General features: G+C 52.3%; 2 protein-coding genes across 2 annotated transcripts in view; one reads left to right on the top strand and one right to left on the bottom strand.

Annotated features, from left to right (window-relative positions):
• Positions 1-9,587, top strand: part of NAT10 (N-acetyltransferase 10) — a 41,533-nt gene extending 31,946 nt beyond the window's left edge. The window contains exons 22-29 of the mRNA XM_008002391.3: positions 1,966-2,062; positions 2,160-2,270; positions 3,177-3,349; positions 3,868-3,987; positions 4,368-4,466; positions 4,924-4,997; positions 6,092-6,175; positions 8,757-9,587. Coding sequence (XP_008000582.3) covers positions 1,966-2,062; positions 2,160-2,270; positions 3,177-3,349; positions 3,868-3,987; positions 4,368-4,466; positions 4,924-4,997; positions 6,092-6,175; positions 8,757-8,868 — 870 coding nt within the window. The 3' untranslated portion in view covers positions 8,869-9,587. The remainder of the gene's footprint in view (positions 1-1,965; positions 2,063-2,159; positions 2,271-3,176; positions 3,350-3,867; positions 3,988-4,367; positions 4,467-4,923; positions 4,998-6,091; positions 6,176-8,756) is intronic.
• A 4,074-nt stretch (positions 9,588-13,661) lies between these two features.
• The window catches only part of ABTB2 (ankyrin repeat and BTB domain containing 2), a 208,727-nt gene continuing 201,032 nt past the window's right edge, over positions 13,662-21,356 (bottom strand). Inside the window, 3 exon segments of the mRNA XM_073017415.1 lie at positions 13,662-15,217; positions 16,893-17,006; positions 17,331-17,399. Coding sequence (XP_072873516.1) covers positions 15,020-15,217; positions 16,893-17,006; positions 17,331-17,399 — 381 coding nt within the window. The 3' untranslated portion in view covers positions 13,662-15,019.

The following is a 21,356-nucleotide window of genomic DNA, read 5'->3' as shown; positions in this document are numbered from 1 at the left end:
TTCCCCGACTACACGGTGCATGCCTTGTGCTGAGTCATAAAATGGCAGAGGTGCACGTGGGCTTGTTCATCAGGTTCTGAGGAAGGAGAGTGGACAGGAGGATCAAGGCTAATTCCTAGAGTTTTGGCTTGAGAAACTGGGTGTCGGAGGTGCTGTCGGAGGTGGGACTCACTGCGGGAGGAGCAGATTTGGAGGGAAGAGTGGGAGTTCTTTTTTGACATTAATGTGAGATGCCTATTGGACATCCAAGTGGAAATGTGGACTAGGCATTTATTTGACTACAGTAATATGGAGGTAGGGAAGTTTGGGGCTAGAGATGGAGCTTTGGGAGCCATCAGCCTATTCATAATAAAATGCACTGCATGAGGGCACGGAGCTCTTGTCTGTTTTGTTCGTTGCTGTATTCCTTGCACTTAGAGTAGCAATTGCTGTGTAGTATGTGTTCAGTAAATACTTTCGTTGAGTGAATGAAAAATATCTGGAGCCAGTGAAAGGACATGAGGGTGACTGCTTGGACCCTAACATTTAGAGGAATGAGGAGGAGGACACAGCACATACAGGACTGAGAAGGAACAGCCCTGATGCGCAGGAGAAAGTCAGGGTATGTCCACGTTGAGGTGAAGAAGTGGGAATGGGAGTCAGCCCTGTAGAGAGGATGAGGAGGATGAGGACAGCTGGCCGTTGGATTCATCAGCAACAGTGAGCTGCATTGAAGCAGCTGCAGTGGAGTGGAGGCTTTGGCCTGGCCAGAGGAAAGAGAAGGTGAAGAACTAGAAGGGGAACAGGCGACTCTTTCAGGAAGCAAAAGGGAGCAGAGAAACAAGGTCGCTGGAGGGAAATGGAAGCTAAAAGGGGATTGTCAGATGGGAGAGTCTAGAGAATGTTTGTTTGCTGCTGGGTTCGATTCTGCATGTAGTGGTATAGGTGAGGGGGGCTGACTGCCACAGTGCAGGCCTTGAGGGAAGTGGTGGGTGGGACTCGAGACTCAGGAAGGGAGGTGACCACCTACTTCATCCTTCGGACCCAGGGAAGGCAGAGAGCATGGGAATGGAAGGCATCAGTTGGCTGGCTGATTTGGGGTTGGGAGGATGATGACATTCTCTTCTGAGTGCTTCTGTCTTCCCAGATGAGGGGAGTCCATCGGCTGAGAGGGAAGTGTTGGAGGTTTAGGGCAAAGCCAGTATCCGAGGCTAGTGTCCAGTGTCCGTCCGAGGGTTTAAAGTGGGACTGGTGAGGGCCGCTGGGTGTTGGGCTGCTTCCGTACAGGCAGGGAGCCGCAGAGGTGGGTTGGTTCTCTGTCGGTGCGTTTGGTGGAGGCTGGGGATGTAAATTCGGCTGTCAGCTGCAAAGAGAATGCAGGCTAGTGAGCTGCCGCGTGGTCTGCGGCGTGTCCATGTGGTCTTGTACTGTGCACTGTTCATTTGCGATTTGGTAGTGGTGTTTTTATGGTATGGGCTTTGTTGTGATGTAGTAGAAAATGTAAAAACAGTCACAATTTTAGCACCTGAAGAAGCCTGCACTTGCAGACTGGCTGCCAGCACTGAGGTATAGGTTTTGTCCCTGGAGTTCCTGCTGTGAGGCACCAAACCCATGTAGACTGGATTGTGTGGAGCTCAAGCCCTAATGACTGAGTTCAGCATCCACCTGAGAGGAACAGGTATTTCCCTCCCGCAGGTCCCAAGCAAGAGGCAGGCCCGGAAGAGCGAGCACCTCAGCTCTGTGTCTGTGACACTTCTGAGGAGATCGCAGGACAGTGATCTTTGCAGCCCTTGCATGTGAACTGAGGTGATATGAGGAAGGTGAAGGCGAGGGCTGTGTTTGAGAAGGGCGCCTCTCCCAGCCCAGGTAGAAAGAGAGGCCCGCGGAAGCACCAAGCCTTTCTTCTCTGAGTGTTTACCCTTCATCAATGATGGGTTGTTCAAAAAAGGGGGTTCTTGGTGCCAATTGAACCTCTGTGTTGTCCAGAATGACCTGACTGGAGAGCACTCGTGCATCATGCTGAAGACACTCACTGATGAGGACGAGGCTGACCAGGGAGGCTGGCTTGCAGCCTTCTGGAAAGGTGACTGAGGAGTGGGGGTTCTGGGGAGACAATGAGGTGATCGGGGGCTGCCGGGGATGCCTCCAGACCTCTAACTCTGCGTGATGGCACCCCACAGATTTCCGACGACGCTTCCTAGCCTTGCTCTCCTACCAGTTCAGCACCTTCTCTCCTTCCCTGGCTCTGAACATCATTCAGAACAGGAACATGGGGAAGCCAGCCCAGCCGGGTGAGCCAGGCTGGGACAGGGAGGAGGGCTGGGAGTGGCTTGGCTGTGTCGGAGGTGGGTGTGGTGTCCTAGGAAGGGTGTGGGCTGGAAATTGAGGGCCTGGTTCTAGCCTGCAGTCACTCGCTGGCCACCACCCGCTTGCCAGGCCTCTGCTCTGTCCCAGGCTGTGTTGTCTTTCATGTTCATGGTAAGACTCTGGCTGTGCAATTTGACGTCAGAGGTGTCCATTTAGTTCATGTAGCTAGTTTGTTATGGAGGCCGATTTACATCTGTGCTCTAGGGGAGTGAGGTTTAGTTTCTGAGGTTTACTTTCCTCATTCATGAAATTGTAATAAGAACATGCTGCTAGCCTTCTGTAGCCAACAGCACACAGAAGTGCTTTGTGCATACAGATTCTATTTGAATATTTAAAAAACAAAAAATGTGTAAGAGATTAGTTTTATTGCATATTTTATACATAAGTATGTAGGTATAACATGCATTTATATGTGTATATGTGTGTGTATATACTTTTTTGCCACTTATATTTTGATGGAGAAATCTGTATATCTTGAGCTGGGCAGAGGTTACACACATTCTGTGACACCGAATGAAGTGACAAAGCAGGGAAAGAGTGTAGTTGTGTTCCCCTAACCCTAGGCCACAGGGAGCTTTTCCTTGGTCCATGTGTTGAGTATGGGAACTGAGCAAGGGTCCTGTGGCAGCCATCCCCTCCCCGCACATGGCCCGGAGCCGCCCCTTCTATGGCAGTAGCAGGTTTGGTGCCCCTCTGGGCCAGGGCTGTGTGGTATGGCTGCCAGGCCCTGTTAGATGCTTCTGTGTGTTAGGGTGCCGCCTGGGGGCTGTGTGCTATCTCGTGAGGGTGCCAGGTGACCTAACCTGTCTGGCTCTGTGTCCTGTGGTCAGCCCTGAGCCGGGAGGAGCTGGAGGCACTCTTCCTCCCCTATGACCTGAAGCGGCTGGAGATGTATTCACGGAATATGGTGGACTATCACCTCATCATGGACATGATCCCGGCCATCTCCCGCATCTATTTCCTAAACCAGCTGGGGGACCTGGCCCTGTCCGCGGCTCAGTCGGTAGGCTACCTGCTGCTTGCATAGGGGAGGAGAAGTGAGGATTGTGGGCTGTTTGTTTGCTGGGTGTTGGGTTGGGCACTTGGACGTAATTGTGTGCCTTTAATTCCTCATAGATCTGATAGGTGGGTAGTGGTCTCCTCATTCTACAGGTCAGGAAACCTGGGCTCTGAAGTCGAGTAACGTGCCCAGCCATACGAAGTGAGAGAGCTGCAGCTTCCACCCCGCTACGTTGCCTTAACACTTAACTCCACCTTAGCAGAGGTTCAGGAACATCCCAAACTTTTATTGTAGTTGTGAAGCAGGTATTTGTCAGGATAAAAGTTATTTTGGGGATTTAAGGAAGACAGCATTTCTTGGTGGTCTCAGTAACAGGATGAGAGAGAAGATGCCAATATACACAGTGCTAGTCTGCCTTTGTACCAATAGCTTTGGGCAAGAGAGTACCCTAGTTCTTGGCGCCATTTTAATGGGCAAGGGCCTGTCCTGGAGGCCCACCCAGCAGATTTTCCATCCTTTAGGCTCTTCTCTTGGGGATTGGCCTGCAGCATAAGTCTGTGGACCAGCTGGAAAAGGAGATTGAGCTGCCCTCAGGCCAGTTGATGGGACTTTTCAACCGGATCATCCGCAAAGTTGTGAAGGTAACCTTGGCCCGAGGGCAGGGGCTTGATCTCTCTCAGATAGTGCAGCGAACCCACTCCCTGCTCCCGAGATGAACACATGTTAGCATTTAGCTATGTTTGCTGCATCTCGTCACACACACAAATCCGGGACTTCAGCTCTGAAAAATCTGTGAAGTTGTGTGTGTCCTCTCCCAGAGGCATCCCTGTTAGGAATTCGGTACATAGCCAGTCTGTGTTCTTCAGCTCTTCTTGCGAATATCCATATTCCTAAACTGTAGAGTGTTGCTTTATGTCTTCAAAATGCACACCTTTCTATAAGACACCAAGCATCTGGGTCACAGGTGACTGGGCGCCTGCTGTTCCTTCATCTTCTGCTTCTCTGTGGTCGTCTTTTGTAGCTCTTTAATGAAGTTCAGGAAAAGGCCATTGAGGAGCAGATGGTGTCAGTGAAGGATGTGGTCATGGAGCCCACGATGAAGACCCTCAGTGATGACCTGGTATGTCCCTACTCAAGGCCTCGGGAGTCCTGGCTTTTCCATCAGTTGCCTTAGGCTGTGAATGCAGACTGTCTTCCCTTCCCCTTTAGAAAGAGTCCTCTGCACTCATTGAGCTAAGTGCTATTCCATAGGTTTAACTGGGCAAATGGACCCAGCATTGTCTAAGTACACACAGGCCTAGAGTTGTGCCTGCCATTGGTTGTGTGTGTATGTTATGAATGCAGGATTCCAGCATCTGTTGTAAATGTTTTGTCTTTTTTGGTGACTTCTTAAATGCATATTTTATATACAGAGCTACCTTAAAATAATCAGAGCTGCCTACAAGGTTTTTGCAGGTGAACGGAAGAGAAGGAAATGTTTTCTCATCATTGTGCTATTCCACCCCAGCTTCCCCTTTTCCTATGTTTGGTTCAGTCCTTGACTCTGACTTAGTCTCTGTATGGGTCCTTAACCACAGGATGAAGCAGCAAAGGAATTTCAGGAGAAACACAAGAAAGAAGTGGGAAAGCTGAAGAGCATGGACCTCTCTGAGTAAGGCTTGTGGGAGGCAGAGACTTTGCCTTGGCTTCTGGGGCCCTAAGAATCTGCCTACACGTTTCTTCTAATCATATCCCAGGTGCCCTGGGAAGTGTCTTTCATGGGATCAATGTTAGGAGCGCTAACAGTTCTATTTGACCTTCTAATTGCCTGTTTGTATAATTTTGGAAGAGTTGGGTTCCCGAGACCAGTGCGGCCACTTTGACTTTCAAATTGCGTTCTCCGATCCCCAAGGCTCCAGGTCACACCTCGGGTCCTTCCAGGAGTGGGGGTGCCGATTGGATGAGCATGCACTTTAATGGTTACTTTACTCTATTTGGCTTTTACACGTGACTTTGTTTGAAGAAAGGATTCTACTGCTAAAACCAACCAAACAAGCAAAACCCTTGCTCTGAAACCGTCTGGGGATCCTAGTCCCTTCTGAGCTTCAGCTGTAGTGGTGCTGCCTCTCCCTCCACCGCCTGGATTGATGTGAATAATAACTCCAGAATTCATGGCCTCTGAGCCTCTGTGACCTGTAGTCCTGTTTCTGGGTCATCAGTGATGGTGGCTGCTGGGTGTGTGAGATGGAGGTGGCCAGGAGTCCTTGGTCAGAGAATTGAGCTGTAGTTTCTGCCCTCAGCTTTGTAATATCAAAACCTTGATTTGCCAGGACTGCTAAATCTAAAAGAGAAGGGAGGGAGGGAAGAGGCACAGTTCAAGGACTTGTGGACAAACGCTTGGAGGTGGGAGTGAGTGAGAAGATTGTGGGGACGACAGGAAGCTGCTTTGGGGGGTTTTAATGAGAGTCATGTGGGAGAAGCCAGGCAGGCGCCTTGTGTGCAGGACTGTCCTCACTGACCCCTGCCAGCAGACCTGGTGACCCTCGCTCCTGTGGCGCTTCTATCCATAGAGGCAAGCGCCACATCTCTTGGCCCTCCTGCATGCTCGTCCCCTTTGTCCTTTCTGCTGTTCAAATGCTGACACTGCTCAGCCTGGCTTTCATGACAGGAAAGGTCTGATAAGAATGTTGCCACTGTTGTATTTTCTCTTAAGCAGTCCCGTCTTCTTTCAAGCAGGCTTTGATAGTTCCCTTCTGTTTTTTTAAGATACATAATCCGTGGGGACGATGAAGAGTGGAATGAAGTTTTGAACAAAGCTGGGCCGAACGCCTCGATCATCAGCCTGAAAAGGTGAGGGCCCAAGGTCTGACCTACATCTGGCGGAAGAGGCATTCTGGCCTCTCTGCTTCTCTTTAACTTTGACTAGAAAATAGGAGGTTGGAGCAAAAGCTTTGACAGAAAAGTCATGGTTCTTCCCTTTGAGAGTCCCTTGGCCATTACCCCTGCAGTGGATCTCCCACAGACCAGGAGGGCCATCTCTTAGGCATGGATCTCTTCACTCTTTGTATTTGTCAGCCATGCCAGGGCGCTGGGCCTATGAGGGAGAAGGGCTTGAGGGAGCAGTCCAGAAGCTGCCACTGGCTGAGACTTGCCTGTGGGCTTTCATCATTCAGCCCTCAGGATGACAGCATGAGGGGCTGTTTTATTACTGTCACTGCTTTCAGATGAAGTAACCAAGGCTCTACGGGGTTAGGTAAATTCCCAAGAAGCACACAGCTAGTGAGAGCTGGAGCTAGAATCAAGTCCAAGTTTCTCTACTGCAAGGCCATAGGTTTAACTGTTACATTGTCCCTCCTTTGAGCCAGCAGTTCTCAAGGTTTTGGGTCTTTGAGTTCCTTTATCTCTTAAAAACAATTAAGGCCCCCAGAGGACTTTTGTTGGTTATATCTATTGTAATTTCCCAAATTAGAAATGAAAAACTGGCCAGGTATGGTGGCTCATGCCTGTGATCTCAGCACTTTGGGAGACCGAGGCAGGAGGATCGCTTGAGCCCAGGAGTTCAAGACTAACCTGTGCAACACAGTCGACCCTGTTTCCACAAAAAAATCTTAAAAAGAAAATAAATGAAAAACTGAGAAATTTAAAAAATATTCATTTGTTCACAGTAATAATGGGTTCAGTTGTTTGGAAAAATACTCTCATAAAAATTATGGTGAGAAGAGTGGCATTGTTTTACATATACATTTTTGCAAATCTCTTCAATATCTGGCTTAATAGAAGGCAGCTGGATACTCATGTCTGTGTCTTCACTGACACTCTTGTGCTGTCATATCTTATACTCTCTGGAAAACTGAATATTTGTGAGAGAATGAAAATGAAAAAAGGCAAATAACTGTTTTCATACTAATACAAGTACATTTTGACCTTGTGGACACCTGAAAGGGTCTTAGGGACCCCAGCAGTCCTTAGACCACTCTTTGAAAATCTTCACTCCAAGCTTCTTATCTGCAGAGTGGTGCATTTGTAAATAACTTAGGCTGGAACCTTCATCAGTTTTCCTTGGGAGTACAATGAGGCCTTCCCTGCCCAGAGCCTCTGGAATTGAGGCTTTCACAGCTGATTTGCGGGTTGATGGGGAGGGTGAGATTTTGGCAGTCCCCTAGTTACTGGTTTCCTTAAAAGCTTATATTTTGGAAACATTTGGAAAGAGGAAACCTTGTGTCTCTAGGAACTGTAGATCCCAGAAATCAGATACTATCTTCCAGAGTCTCCATTAGTCACTGTGGCATCTTGAAGGATCCAGCATCGATGCCGGCCTCATTTCCCAGATGCTCTGTGGTGCAGTACAGAAGCCCACTGTCGGTGTGACCTGTCTCTGGTTTGTACAGTATGGGAAATGTAGCACAGGGCCCATGATGGCTTTGGCCTTGAGCACGGTGGCTTTCACGGGAAAAAGGCTGAAGAGCGTGCTTGCTGTGGAGACAGCCTCAGCTCCTCACTCTGCAGAACTTGGCCTTTCCTGCCATTTGTTTGGCCATTGCTGGTGGTGAGAAGCCTCTTGAGTCCAACCAGCCAGTGCTGTGTGGTTGTTGATGTGCTTGATGGCTCTGAGTAAATGTGAAAGCTTGAACTTTGTGAGCTAAAAATGCTGGTAGCTATCATTAAATACTCTGAGGCATTTCTTTTTCTTCCTTGGAGAGGTACTTCATTCATACAACCTTAATGGTATCTGGACTGAACTCTTCTCTGTCTCCTTGTAGGGAAGTATTTGTTCCCAGAGCAAAATTAAACCTATGTTTCTTAATGGCAGGTGGCCGTTTGCTGAGTGATTCCTGTGCCAGTATATCAATGAAGAATCCAGGAACTGGCCGCAGGGTGTCACCTGTTGTTTTCGATTTCTTCTTCTCATATAAGATAAATAAAATAATAGTAGCACATCATGGCTATTATTATGGCAGGGTTTTCCTTGGAGTCTCATGCCTTGTATTAAGGACTGTCTTCAGGGTCATTGGGATAAATATGTCTGGTTTCCAGAGTCGCTGCAGTGGTGGTGAGAGTGGTGAGTGGTGAGTGGAGAGTGGTGGTGGGGAATCCTTGTGGTGCCTTAGATCTGTCTTGGGAGAGGGGAGCACAGCGTACTGAGCTCTGAGGAGAACCCGGATTTCAGGTGTTAAGATCAAGATTTGTTCTTCCACAGACTAAGAGCTGGGTCAGGGCAGGAACTGGTCTGTGTGGTGTGTCCCCAGCCCCAGCACAATGCCTGCCCCCTAATAGGTTTGCAGAGAACATTTACGTCCAATCGGGTGTCCTTACATCAAGTTTCAAACGGTGGAAACCCTGTTTCACAAAGCAAAGCAAGCTTAAAACCAAGCAGTCTCAGATGTTCAGATCTGTACACATTTCATTCTTTCTATTTTTGATTTTTCTCTAGTGACAAGAAAAGGAAGTTGGACGCCAAACAAGAACCCAAACAGAGCAAGAAGTTGAAGAAGAATAGAGATACAAAGAACAAAAAAGATATGAAACTGAAGCGGAAGAAATAGTGAAGAGAAACTTTGGCATCAGTGTTTGATCATGGGAAGATACTCTCACTTCCTGAACCCTCTCTGGCTGGACTGTTAAAAGCAACAAGAGGCCCCGGCACACCTGCAAACTGGCCGCAGATTGAGCCTCCGGGCCTGTGTCAGTCTGTGAGCTCAACCTGACTGAAGGCAGAGTCACTCCCAAATGGGTCTCCTTAGAACTTGATGGCTGGGCACTGCCACCTAGAATTGCCAGGAGTCTCTCTCTCCCCAACCAGTCCAGGGCCCTCCTTTCCTATAAGTTCATATTTTGCTTTGGGCCAACTTTTTAGGCTCATTCCCGCACACGTGGAAGCCATGTTGCCTCTCGTCCTCCTGAGGCCCTTAAGTACATCGCCTTCTGGTGGTGCCCAGGGGGCTGCTGCTGGGCCGCTGGGTCTCTCTTTGTGGCCTTGTGCCTGGAGCAGGAGGACCTCCAGTCCGTCCCGGCATCCATGGCAGCACGCAGTTGGGTGCACCGGGGTTTGCTGATGTCGTCTTGTGCTGTTCCACTCTTGGCTCCAGCAGAGCCACTGTCCCAGAAACACCTGAGCCTGTAGTTTGTGTAGGATGCCACATCTGCGTCCTCAAGACCTGCTTTCTCATCCATTTGGGAAAAGATGTTGGGAAAGGCCATTTTGCTCGCAGGGGTGAGGGGAGGGATAGAGAATCTATTTTTAATAAATAATATTCTAGAAAGACCAGCTGCCTGTGAGCGTTCTGAAATCCACACACGTGGAAGTTTCTTCTGGTGGGTCTTGGCTGCCTGGTGGAATTTGGAAGGCATTGGTATCAAGGCCGGAGGTGAGCCTTGTATCTAGGGCTTCCCACCCCACAGGTCTGCGGGAGAAGTGGCAGGTGGTTGTGGTCACCTCGAGGGGCTTGGTGTGGTGGCTGGAAGCCAGCTAGAACTGCCTCATTTCCTTTTCAGCTCCTTCCAGGTCACTTGGTCCCTTCTATTTGTTGGGAACAGAGATTACCTGGTGGCTTTACACATACTTCGGTATGTTTGTTTAATGGTATCCAGGCTAATGAATCTGCAGCCCTGATGTGTTGTCTAGGTTCAGAGAAGGACAGGGAAGGACACGGTAACTTCTCAGCCTAAGGGTATTTCATATGCAGCTCCCGGGACTTGTTCCCAGAGGGAGAAGAGCAGGTTCTGTGCATGACCCTAGCGCTGCTGAGCCTTGTCACCGAGGCTGTTGGGACATGAGCTAGGGGCCTTTCATTTCTTGGAACTGAAGTTTCCTGGCCACAGACCTCTGTTAGGTCTGTAGGAAATTTTGCTGGCGGTGGGGAGAGGGCATGAAAATAATTTTTATTTATTTTCTCAGGTGGGTGCCTAAGCCTGCCTTTCAAAGAGGGTTTTCTTAGAGCGTGGCCAAAAGCAGAGTCACATTCTCAAATGGTCAGAGCTGGATGGGACTGTGCAAGTTGTCCAGGCATCTCATCCTACAGGTAAGGAAGCTTTTGTTTAGTGTCTCTACCCCCAGAGTCTCCCCAGCTGGCTCTGCTCTGGGTGCAAGGTGAGAGGGCTCCGGAGGCAGACTGCTCTGCCCTGACCCTCACCGTGGCCTTGGGCAGGTTACTTGATCCTACCTGCCCTTCAGGTCCACTTCTGCAAAGTGTGAGCGGTAGGAATAGCACCCCCGTCATGGGGTTGTGGTGAGGAGTGGGTGGGGTAGAATGGAAAGCATTTAGAACAGTGCCTGGCACAGAGCAAGTGCCCGCTCAGTCTCTCTGGGTTCTGGGCACTCATTGGCTCTAACTAGAGGAGCTGTTCAAGTTCAGTTACATGCCAGCTCTGAGAATACTCAATAAGGACTGGCTGTGGTGGTGTTTTAAAAACAGACAGGGTCTTGTTCTGTTGCCCAAGCTGGAGTGTGGTGGCTCAGTCATAGCTCATTGCAGCCTTGAACTCGGGCTGAAGGCATTCTCCCACCTCAGCCTTCCAAGCAGCTGGGAAGGTGCTCACCACCACACCTGCCTAATTTTTGAAATTATCTAGAAATGGAGTCTCAATATGTTGCCCAGGTTGGTCTGGAACTCTGGCCTCAAGTGGTCCGCCGGGGCCTCCCAGAGTATTGGGATTAGAGGCATGAGCCACCACACTTGGCCAGGACTGGCCATGTTCCAAAACCACAACCTAAGCTAGAAAAGGCGTCTCACTTGGGCAGCAAAGAGCATGCATTTTGCAGTCAGACTTGTCTGGCTCAGTGTAATATCTCTGTATCCTTGGATGAGGCCTCTTTATTTGCAAAGTGTGTGTTCCTAAACACACGCTTGCGTCTTTGCATTTTGTGGTCACGATCTTGGGTTCTCCTTCAAACCTGAAAAGGCATGCTCCCCCACACTTCACCATCTGGCCGGCAGACAGAGTGACATCTGTAAAGCTTGGCTGTCTTAGGAAATGTCACTTGTGAAATGAATTCAGATAGGCCAGCCATGAATGCTGTCACCAGAAGGGGAAGAGGCTGAAGAAGCCTGAACAAAGAATGTTACTGAATGATTGCCCCCCATGCCCCCTCGCCAGGCGGAGCTGATGCCGGCCTGCTTCAGTGCTTCCACTGCTCATCTGGCCTGGCAGTCCCAGAGGACTCCAGAGTGACCAGGAGACGGGACACAAAGGGGGCCGCTGAGGTTGGGAGGTGGGGGAGGGGCAGAAATAAGTGACCGTCACCTTGGAAAAATGTAGACTCATTATCTGAGGCCCACCCGCAGCCATTCTGCAGGCCTAGAGGAGGGGGTGGGGTTGGAAGCCCCTTGGGCCTGAATAGACAATTTCAGGGGATTGTTCCTGAAGGGGCATGCCCTTGATTCTACAAACAATTGGTTCGAGTTAAACCTCATCTGGATCCTGCAAACGGGACACGAAAGGCAGCCTGAAAGGGAGAGGCTGGGGCTTCCTGCTCGGGCTGGTTCTATTGAGGAGAAAGCTCTAGCCACCTCGCATCTGCATGGGGACTGATGTGGAAAAGGATAACTGGCCTTCCAGGCGGAGAGCAGAAAGGAAAGGAAAGCTTCAGGAGAAGATTTGAATGCAGGAAAGAAACCACACAGCCTCAAAAAAGACAATCTCAGTGTTAGCCCTGTCGGTGCAGGAGCAGACTGGTACCCGCCACCTCTGGAGAGGCGCTTGCTTTGGAGACGGCTAAGGCGCCAGCTTATGGTTGCCTGTGGACCTGCTGAAGCGGAGTGAAATCCCTGTGGATGCAACCCATGCGCTCAGCACCTGGGTACTCAAGGGCTCCAGTGAGAAGGTAAGTCCCCCGAGCCCGCCTGTGGCTGCTCATAGCAGGCGGAGCAGGCAGGCAGTGAGCAGTGGCCCCGAATTAGGAGGTCCAGCTGCCCGGGTAAGTGATCATTTCTGTTTGGGTCCTAGCCCCTTGGAAGCATGTCTGATTTTTTTTTGGGGGGGGTAATTATTTTAATTTTTAATGTTTATTCAAAAATGTATTCCTGCTACCTACAGGCTCCAAGGGGCCCGCTCCCTCTCTCCCACCTCCACTTTCTCTCAACCCCCCACTCACCCTCTCAGGAGAGGAAAGGGCTGATCCCTCATCTGGAGCCAGAATGCAGCTAGATCTTGCTTTCTGGACTGGGTACTGACCGAGGCATGTCCTGCAGGGATGGGGCAACTTGTGGGGACGCTGGACACAGACTCGTGAAGGGTAGCCACTTTGTATGACAAGTGCTGGGGAGGGGCGGCCTGCTCTACCACCTTCTTGGCCACTGCATAGAAAGATGGTGTGGGGGAGTGCGCCCCCTCCCAGTGGCCCCCAGAGGGCACCATGGGTCTGTGCGGCCCCAGGGCCCCAGGCTGGGCCTCGAGCTTCCTGCACAACCTCTGCTGGAATTTGGCCTTCCCAGGGACTGGGATCTTTATGTCATTCCCCTAACTCCTGAGTCATGGCCACTCACTGGCCCACAGCCACTTTGCTTCAGGTTCCCAGTGACCTTAGGAATTTCTATACCTGCCTCTGCAGGCAGGCAACTTTTTTTTGAGAGAGTCTTGCTTTGTTGTCCAGGCTGAGGTGCAGGGGTGATCATAGCTCACTGCAGCCTTGAACTCCTGGGCTCTGTGATCCTCCCACCTCAGCCTCCTGAGCAGCTGGGAATACAGATGTGCACCACTATGCCCAGCTAATTGGCAGGGAATGTTTTAAAAACTTGTATTTGTGCCTGAACTTTGCACCTAAAACTACAGCCTCGGCCCCAGAACACTCTTGGGTCTGAGTCGGCGCCTCACCATCTCCCTCCATTACCTCTGCTAGTGGCCTTGTGGTGGCACAGCCAGCTTAGCTCAGCTGGGCCTGGAGGCAACACTCACCCAGGGACAGGTCCCTCAAATCAGGCCAGGTCGGGCCTGGATGAAGGAGGCCCTACCGCCACTTTGCTGGGCTCTGCCATTTGGGGATGTGCCAGGGTTTGCAAACACCTCTGAAGACAACCCCCAAAATAGCTCCCACATAAAGGGCTGTGGAGGGGGTGGGAGTGGAGATAAGGAAAGCCTGATGGTGTCATATTCCTCAGTCATTTGGTACCTGTCCAGCTCAGTGGCACATACATACGTGCTTAAATGTGAGCGAGGGCTGGTGAGGAATGGAGAGAGGCGAGTGCTGGGTGGCCACAGCAATGGCTTTGGTAGGGTCTTGGCTCTGAGAGGCAGGAGACCTGAGTAAGAGAGTCAGCTCTGGGATCTCTTCCTGGTCCTAAGGGCTCCTCCCCAGTTCTGAACTCTGAGTAACCCTCTTTCAGGAGCAGTGAGGCCAAGGTCATTGTTAATGAGTATTTATTGTTAATAAAACCATAGTACATTTACAGTAGGTGACATTATTGTACAGTTAAAGTATCATACAATATTACAGCAATAAAATAATGCCTATTTCTTTGTACATCCAGCCAAGCAGCTAGTCAAAATATTTTCCAGGATTGCAAGCCCCTGGGGCTGTTCAGGGTGACCTGAGTGACACCTCCTGAATTGCCCAGGGCTTTTGGTGAATAAATAGTTTCTAAGGTGCCGCCAGACAGCTGAAGAAGTTGCACCCAGACAGGCTGTGCCTGATGCTGCCCCAGTGTCTGGTCCATAAATACGACAGGTATCAGGGGAGCCTGGGGCCTGCAGAATTCGAGGGCAAGGCCGGGAGGGACACAACAGAAAGGCCTCTTCTCTCAGCCCTTATCTTCCATCAATGCCCCGTCCTTTATCTCCAAGAGCCACAGTTCCCAATGGGAAGTGTTTGCCCAGCTCTCAATTCTACATTAAAGGAGCGGAGAGACTTGACCAGGGGGCTCTGCTTCCTGGCCCCACAAAGGCAACCTAGTTTAGGCCTGAGGTTCCAGAATCCACCCATTTACTTTGACCCCTAAAACCACAGCAAAACAAGAGCTGAGGCCATTCCTACACAGTACCCCATCCTCTACCCCTTGCCTCTCCATGCCAGACTTAGCTCAGAAACCATCAGCTGAGGAAATGCCCTCTGCTGCTAACTGAGCAAGCCAATAGTCCTGATGGGAGGTACTCTGGAAGCCCAGGCACCAAAGACAATGGGGGGACTCTGGGTGGCAGCAGTCATGGTGACGGGGGGGTCAGGCCACTGGATGCCCACATCAAGCCTGTCAAACCTTTGAGGAAAAAGTTCAGGGATTTGGGCAGCCTTTGCTATGTGACATTTAGGAAGAAAAATACCAACTTTTAAATTACTATAGATGACCGGGGGCCTAGACAGTATGCATTCTATACATTCATAAGGATTCCCGCACCCCCAAGAGCCCCAGTTGGGATGGTCTGAATTTACTGAGGCCCTAGGAGGGCCTGGGCAGAGGTGGATCAGGACCAGCTGCTGACCTGCAGGAGGGGAGAGCGACACGCAGGGGGAGTGCATGGCTGCCCTTGAGGGGCAGACTGGGATGGGGAGGAGGGCCACCAGTTGGCTACATCTCTCCTTTGCCTATCAAACAGCTGTAGAGCAGAGGAGATGAGGGTGCGCTGTCTGGTGACAGGTGGGGCATCTGGGGAAGGAGGAGGAAACAGCCCCGTGACCCTGGCTCCAAGAGGGTCTACAACCATAGCCTGACCTGGTGGGCCCTGGCATCTCCACAGGCCCTGGCGCCGGCAGCCTCCGCCCCCGCCTCACACCCGGGAGGTGATGTAGACAGAGTGCACGCGCTCCGCCAGGGTGTTCTGCAGGTCCTGCAGTGGATCCAGGCCCTGCACTTTGCTGCTGCGGCCGTAGATGAGCTGCCGGAAGGCGTCCTGCTCCAGCAGGGCCTTCATGTGCTTCAGGAAGAAGCCCTCACAGAACAGGGCCAGTTCTGGGGCATTGTGGATCTGTAGGGCAGAGAGAGGAGGGGTGAAGCTCATGTCCTTAGTACAGCCCCACTCACCCTCACCCCCAAATACTACCTACCCATGGCCACAGCCCTGCTTAAGCCCCACCCTGGCCAGGGGAGGCGTTCCCTGTCCCTGCATCCTGAGGCCACCTCTGCTATATCTGAACTGTTCCAGCCCCCGTCATTTTCCTGCCTGTGTCATACTGTCATGCTGCCCTGTTAAGTGGCAGTCATCCCTGTTGGATTGGAAGTTCCAACAAGAATGGGGACTGTCCACCACTGGGTGTCCAGGGCTCAGCACCAGGCCTGGCATGTGAGTGTGCACATGGTAAATGCTGGATAAGGATGTCACTCAACAAATATCAAGGGGCCGCTCTGGGTTTTCAGTTCAGAGGTCAAGGTCTCTGCAGTGCTGCTGATGTCCTATTTTGGGGGAGACAGAATCTGAGGAACCAAAGACAAGGTAACTGCAGACAGTGCTGGAGACTGTGAAGGAAGTAAAGCCAACGTGACAGGATGGCGTGTGAGAGGCCAGGGGAGGCCTGGGGACACCAGCTGATGAAGATGAAGGGTGGGAAAGAGCTTTACAGGAAAAGGGAAGTGTCACAAAAGCCCTGGGGTCTGGGCACGCTGAGAAGGAAGCATGGTGGAGTGAAGGGAGATGTGGGCAGGACCTTGGGGGCCTTGGAAGGCATGATAAGGGCTGGCTATTATTTAGTGTGCAGCAGGTGGAAAACCTTTGGTGGGATTAAGTATGGGAGTAACACAGTCTTTGTACTTTCTTGGGGGGCAGGGGGAGTGTGTTGAGACAAAGTCTCACTCTGTCGCCCAGGCTGGAGTGCAGTGGCATGATCACAGCTCACTACAGTCTCAACCTCCTGGGCTCAAGTGGTCCTCCTGCCTCAGCCTCCTGAGCAACTGGGACCACAGGTACATGCCACGACACTCAGCTAGTTTGTAGAGGCAGGGTCTTGCCATGTGTCACAGGCTGGTCTAAACTCCTGGTCCTCCTGGCTCATCCTCCCAAAGTACTGGGATTACAGGTGTGAGCCACTGTGCCTGGCCATGGTTTTTGAACTTTTAAAAGAACCTTGTGGATTGCAGGGCTGAGGCAGGAGCCTTTGTGGATTCCAGGGAGGCTGGGCTGATGCCATTGTCCAAGACAATGATGGTGGTGGCTTAGGGCAAGGCGAGGGCAGTAGAGATGAAGGGAAGTGGAGAAACTGCTGGTGTGTTTCAGAGGTACATGGCTTGCACTTGGGAGGGTTTTTATAAATCAAATATGATTCCTAAGTTTTGAGGCTGAGCAACTGAGCAGTGACCATGTCGCTTGTTGAGATGGGGCAGCTGGGGAGGCACAGGTAGGGGAGAAAAGTAAATACTTATGGCTTTGATTTGACTCAGAGGCTCAGCAACTTGCCCAGGTGGCAGAGCTGGAATCTGAATCAGGATGCACCTGGCTCAAAAGCTCCCCTCCCAAGCTACCATCTGGCCAGTGGGCAGCAGTGCCCCCAGGCTACAGAGTTGCCTACCCTCCCTCAGCCTCTACTCTGCCCTCAAGCAGCCTGGCCACCCGCATCTCCTAGCTCATCCCCAGTGTGGCCACACGGCCGAGGCCCCCGTGGAGCAGAGCATGTGGTGGGAGGTGGCCAGCAGGCATCCTTGGCCCTCACCTTGGCATATTTGTAGGTGTTCACGGCGCTCTCCACGCTGAGGGTCTGGGAGCATAGGATCTCGCAGTGCCTCTGCAGGGCATCCAGCTGGAACAGGCTGGCAGCTGACAGCAGCTGGTAGGGAGGCAGAGCAGGTCTTGGGGACCCATGGCCAGACCAGTAGCCCAGGCAGCATGGAACAGAAAGCTCCTGAGTGCCATGTGCCCTGCTGCCTCCGCCCTCAGGCCCCACTACCTTCCGACCCACCTGGACCTAACCACCCCCGCTGGGGCACGCACTGAGGCTGGGCTCAGCGGTGTGCACAGTTCCTGTTTCTGGGAATCACTCTTCCAGTCAGATGGAGAAGAAGAGCCACCTTACCTCTGTGAAGGGGGTAAATGGGAGACGGAGCAGGCAGGGACCCTGGCGCAGGCCCCCTCCTCCTCTCCCGAGTCTCACCTCCAGGATGTCAGCGGTGGGGATCTCCATGGATTCTGTTCCTCCGTAGTACAGATACTGCATCATCATCTGTGGTGGGAAGAGGCCCGGGTGAATGCCACGTGGACCTGAGGCATGAAAGTCCTTGCCGGCCCCACAGGGTACTGCTCCAGCTGCCACCTCCAGGGGCCTGTCCCTCTGCAGGTCCCCAGCTCTGTCTCTCCCTCCCTCTCCTGCTCAGGCTGAGACTTGTGTTTTCCCGGGAACGCCACCTCTAGAAGCCAACTCCAAGACCCTCTCTCCTGAGTCCCTGCCTGGATGACAAGCTCCCTCCGTGGAATGTTTCCCTACAATCCTCATAAGAACACCGTGAGCCCAGGAGGGAAGTTCCTATCCGCAGTTGGGGAAACTGAGGCCCAGGGAAGGAAGATGACTTGGCTCAAGTCCCTCAGCTCCCCTGATGCCTGCAGCAGGACTCGCGTCATGCCTGGCCCCACGTGACTCATTGCTGGTATGATCTAGATTCTACATGGGGAGTAGCAGTGGGGGGTCTCTGAAGGGATGTTGGAGGACGCTGTCTGCTGCCTTCCCCTGTCTGTACAAGGACTCCAATGTGGAGGTAAGAGTCCATCCGGACTCTGTCTCAGGTGTGCTCCCTCAACAACAAAGCGCAGAGCCCAGGCCCAGAGGCCCGGAGCTCCCCTCGACAGGTTGAGCCCCGCCTTGGGCTCCCAGATGAGGTGGTCCAGGACCGGGAACTATTTAGTTCTGCTGAGGTTTCAGTTACAAACGCGGCCATCACGCTGGAGCCTAGTGAAGTTCCCAGTTGGAAAAAGAAAAACGATTCTTTCTGGCTGGCTGAAGAAACGGCCCCAGCAAGGAGCTGGCAAGTGTGTAAGTAAACACGGCTCCAGCCGGCACAGTCGGGCTCTGTCAAGACCGGCCGTGAGGCTGCAGAGGCACCAGAGGGTCTAGGAGAAGGCCCAACTGCAGGGAGAGAAGTCGGGAGACGGGCCTGCCAGCCTCGTTCAGGCATCAGGAGACGCTGGCCAAGGCCCACCCTGGAGATGTCAGCCTCTCCCCACCTCTAGAGGTCTGAGAAGCTCCCACGGCCTTCTGCAGCCCCTACTGGAGCCTGGATGGCGAGCTCACGATTGCATAGTAAGTATCCGTCTGCTCCCTCCAGACAGTGTGTGCCTTGGGCAAGCCATGCCTGCGTCCCTCTGCCCTCCCCATGCAGGGCACTGAATGAGTGTTCAGCAAGGTATGGCACCAGCAAGGGCAGTGCCTGGAATGCCCCTCATACAGGGTTGGAATTGGGGGACCAGGCAGGCAGGTCAGATCTTCCTTCTGGGATTCTTTGCTAAGGGATGGCCTCGGGGCAGCCCCTGGGGCCAGGCCTACCAGCCACCTTAGGCTGCAGCTCCTTTCCTGGCCTGGAAGGCCACCTCCTGCTGCATTTTAGGATTCGGTTTTGGCAAGGCCCAGTCTTGGGATCCGTGGCACATGGATCTCCCTGAGGCCACTTGAATGCATACGAGGCCACAGAAGTCAGATCAGAATGGCTCACCTGGAGCCTTGCTGTGGGAGCTGGGCAGCCAGCAGGCAGACATGGGTGAATTTTGCACAGCCTGGCAGTCCCTAGCAGGATACAGGTCATGTGCCTCCTGGAGCCAGGCAGCCTGCGGGGCTAGACGGGCTGCTTGAGGAAAGGCCCCAGACAGGACCAGCTGTAGAAGGGCAGCAGGGTTTCCTTCTGTCCTAAGTGGGCCACCTGGAAGCTGAGACTGCAGAAACCATGTTGGAAGGGCAGGGTTCGGGCCCTCTGGGCTATATGCTCAGTAACTTTTTTGTTTTGTTTTGAGACGGAGTTTCGCTCTTGTTGCCCAGGCTGGAGTGCAGTGGCACGATCTTGGCTCACCGCAACCTCCACCTCCAGGGTTCGAGTGATCTTCCTGCCTCAGCCTCCTGAGTAGCTGGGATTAATTTTGTATTTTTAGTAGAGACAGGGTTTCTCCACGTTGGTCAGGCTGGTCCGCCCACCTCGGCCTCCCAAAGTGCTGGGATTACAGGCGTGAGCCACTGTGCTCGGCTGTCAGTAACGTTTACATTGATTACATGTTGAAATAATATTTTGGCTATACTGTAAGTTCAAAAATACTAAAGTCAATTTCACCTGCTCTTTTTTATGTGACTAGTAGTAAATTTTAAATTACAATGTATGCCGCACACTCTACCCGACAGTACTGCCTAGAGGTCCTTGGGCCTCTGTTTCCTCCTCCAGAAAACAAAATAATGATCCACACACCCCCCACCCCACCCCACCCCGCCAACATGAGAGCCAATGAGATATCTGGGGGCTGCTGGAAAACTTTCAGGCTTTGTTAGGGAACCCTGACCCCAGATTAATAGCTCCAGGCTGACGCCTCCAGGGAAGCCCGGAAAACCGGAGCTGAGGTCTGGAAGCCCCATCTGAAATGATGCCCCGGATATGGTGAAGTTCTGTACCCAGGGGACCCACGGGGCCAGTGCCCTGGGCCTGGTTAGAACAGTCGGCCAGAACTTGGCAAGAGGCCCAGGGGAAGGCACATGTGTGCTGTGGAGCTGAAGCCTGTCCTCTATTTGCCCTCCCAGCAACCCCGGGAGGTGCCAAGGGGCTGCTGAGCCTGTTCTGCGACAGATGCCCTCCCTTGGCCTGGTGGGTGAGCACAGGCGACCAAGCCTGCACACATTCCCTTACAGGCAGTGGTCACCCGTGGCCACATGTGTGCCCCCCAGTCTCCAGCGATTCCTGCAGCCTCTCTAGGACCTGCCTCTGCCTGATCTGAGTGTGACTCCACCTCCCGCTCCACTCACCTGGACATGTTCCTAAAGCTGCCCATTCTCCAGTGAGTTGGATTAAGGGGTGGGAAAAGAGGGAAGGGGAGACGCCACCACTCTGTGGCCTATGCCAGAATCCTGGGCCTCCCCTCCTCCCACATCCGTCAGTTACCAAGTTCCAAGTCCCATCCGCTCTTCCCTGGTCCATTTCCCTCCATCCCCCCAGCCACTGCCAAGCCAGGTCACCACTGTCACTCAGTTGGATTCCTCTGCAGCCCCTAACGGGTCCCCCGGAGGTGGCCATGCCCCCTTCCATCCCTTCTTACTGCTGCAAATGCAAACTTGGCCATTTTGCACATCCTGGGTTTGAATTCTGGCTCGATCACTTCCCAGCTATGTGACCTTGAGCAAGTTACTCAACTTCTCCATGCCTCTGACTCCTCCTCTATCAAGAGGCGATAACATACCTACCTCCCTGGAACTGTGCTGTGGAGGCTTCAATGGAAACCAAGCAAAGCACTTAGAACCCTGCCTGCCTAAGTGTTAGTGATGGTGAGCTCATCCTACTGCTTAAAACCTTGAGGGCAGCGTCTCTGTCCTGTTTGCTGTGGTATTCACCCCAAAATGTCTAAATGCTACACAAGCATGGGGATAAGTGACTAGTGAGGGCATGAGAAAGAAAAAGCCATTTTAGGCCAGGCATGGTGGCTCACGCCTGTAATCCCAGCACTTTGGGAGGCCGATGCAGGTGGATCACAAGGTCAGGAGTTCGAGACCAGCCTGACCAAGATGGTGAAACCCTGTCTCTACTAAAAATACAAAAATTGGCCAGGCGCAGCGGCAGGTGCCTGTAAATCCCAGCTACTCATGAGGCTGAGGCAAGAGAATCACTGGAACCCAGGCAGCAGAGGTTGCACTGAGCTGAGACTGTGCCACTGCACTCCAGCCTAGGCGACAGAGTGAGACTGTCAAAAAAAAAAAAAAAAAAGCCATTTTAGAGGTGGCCCCATGTGCTTCTTTGAGACTCTTTGGGGTTTGTAGTCTCTCCTATTATATCACAAACCACTCCTGTGCAGGGCAAGGCCCTAGACCCACCCGCCAGCTGCCTCCTGGCCTCAGTCCCAGCCCACAAGGGTGAGCTCTTCCAGCCCTGAGCCCACCACACAGCCTGGAGACCTGCAGTTGCTACTTTCTAGAAAGCTCCTCTCAGTGGGGTTCAGCTGAGAT

This window comes from Chlorocebus sabaeus, chromosome 1 (assembly GCF_047675955.1).
Source record: "Chlorocebus sabaeus isolate Y175 chromosome 1, mChlSab1.0.hap1, whole genome shotgun sequence".
NCBI lineage: Eukaryota > Metazoa > Chordata > Mammalia > Primates > Cercopithecidae > Chlorocebus > Chlorocebus sabaeus.
This window is presented reverse-complemented; position numbering and strand designations above follow the sequence as displayed.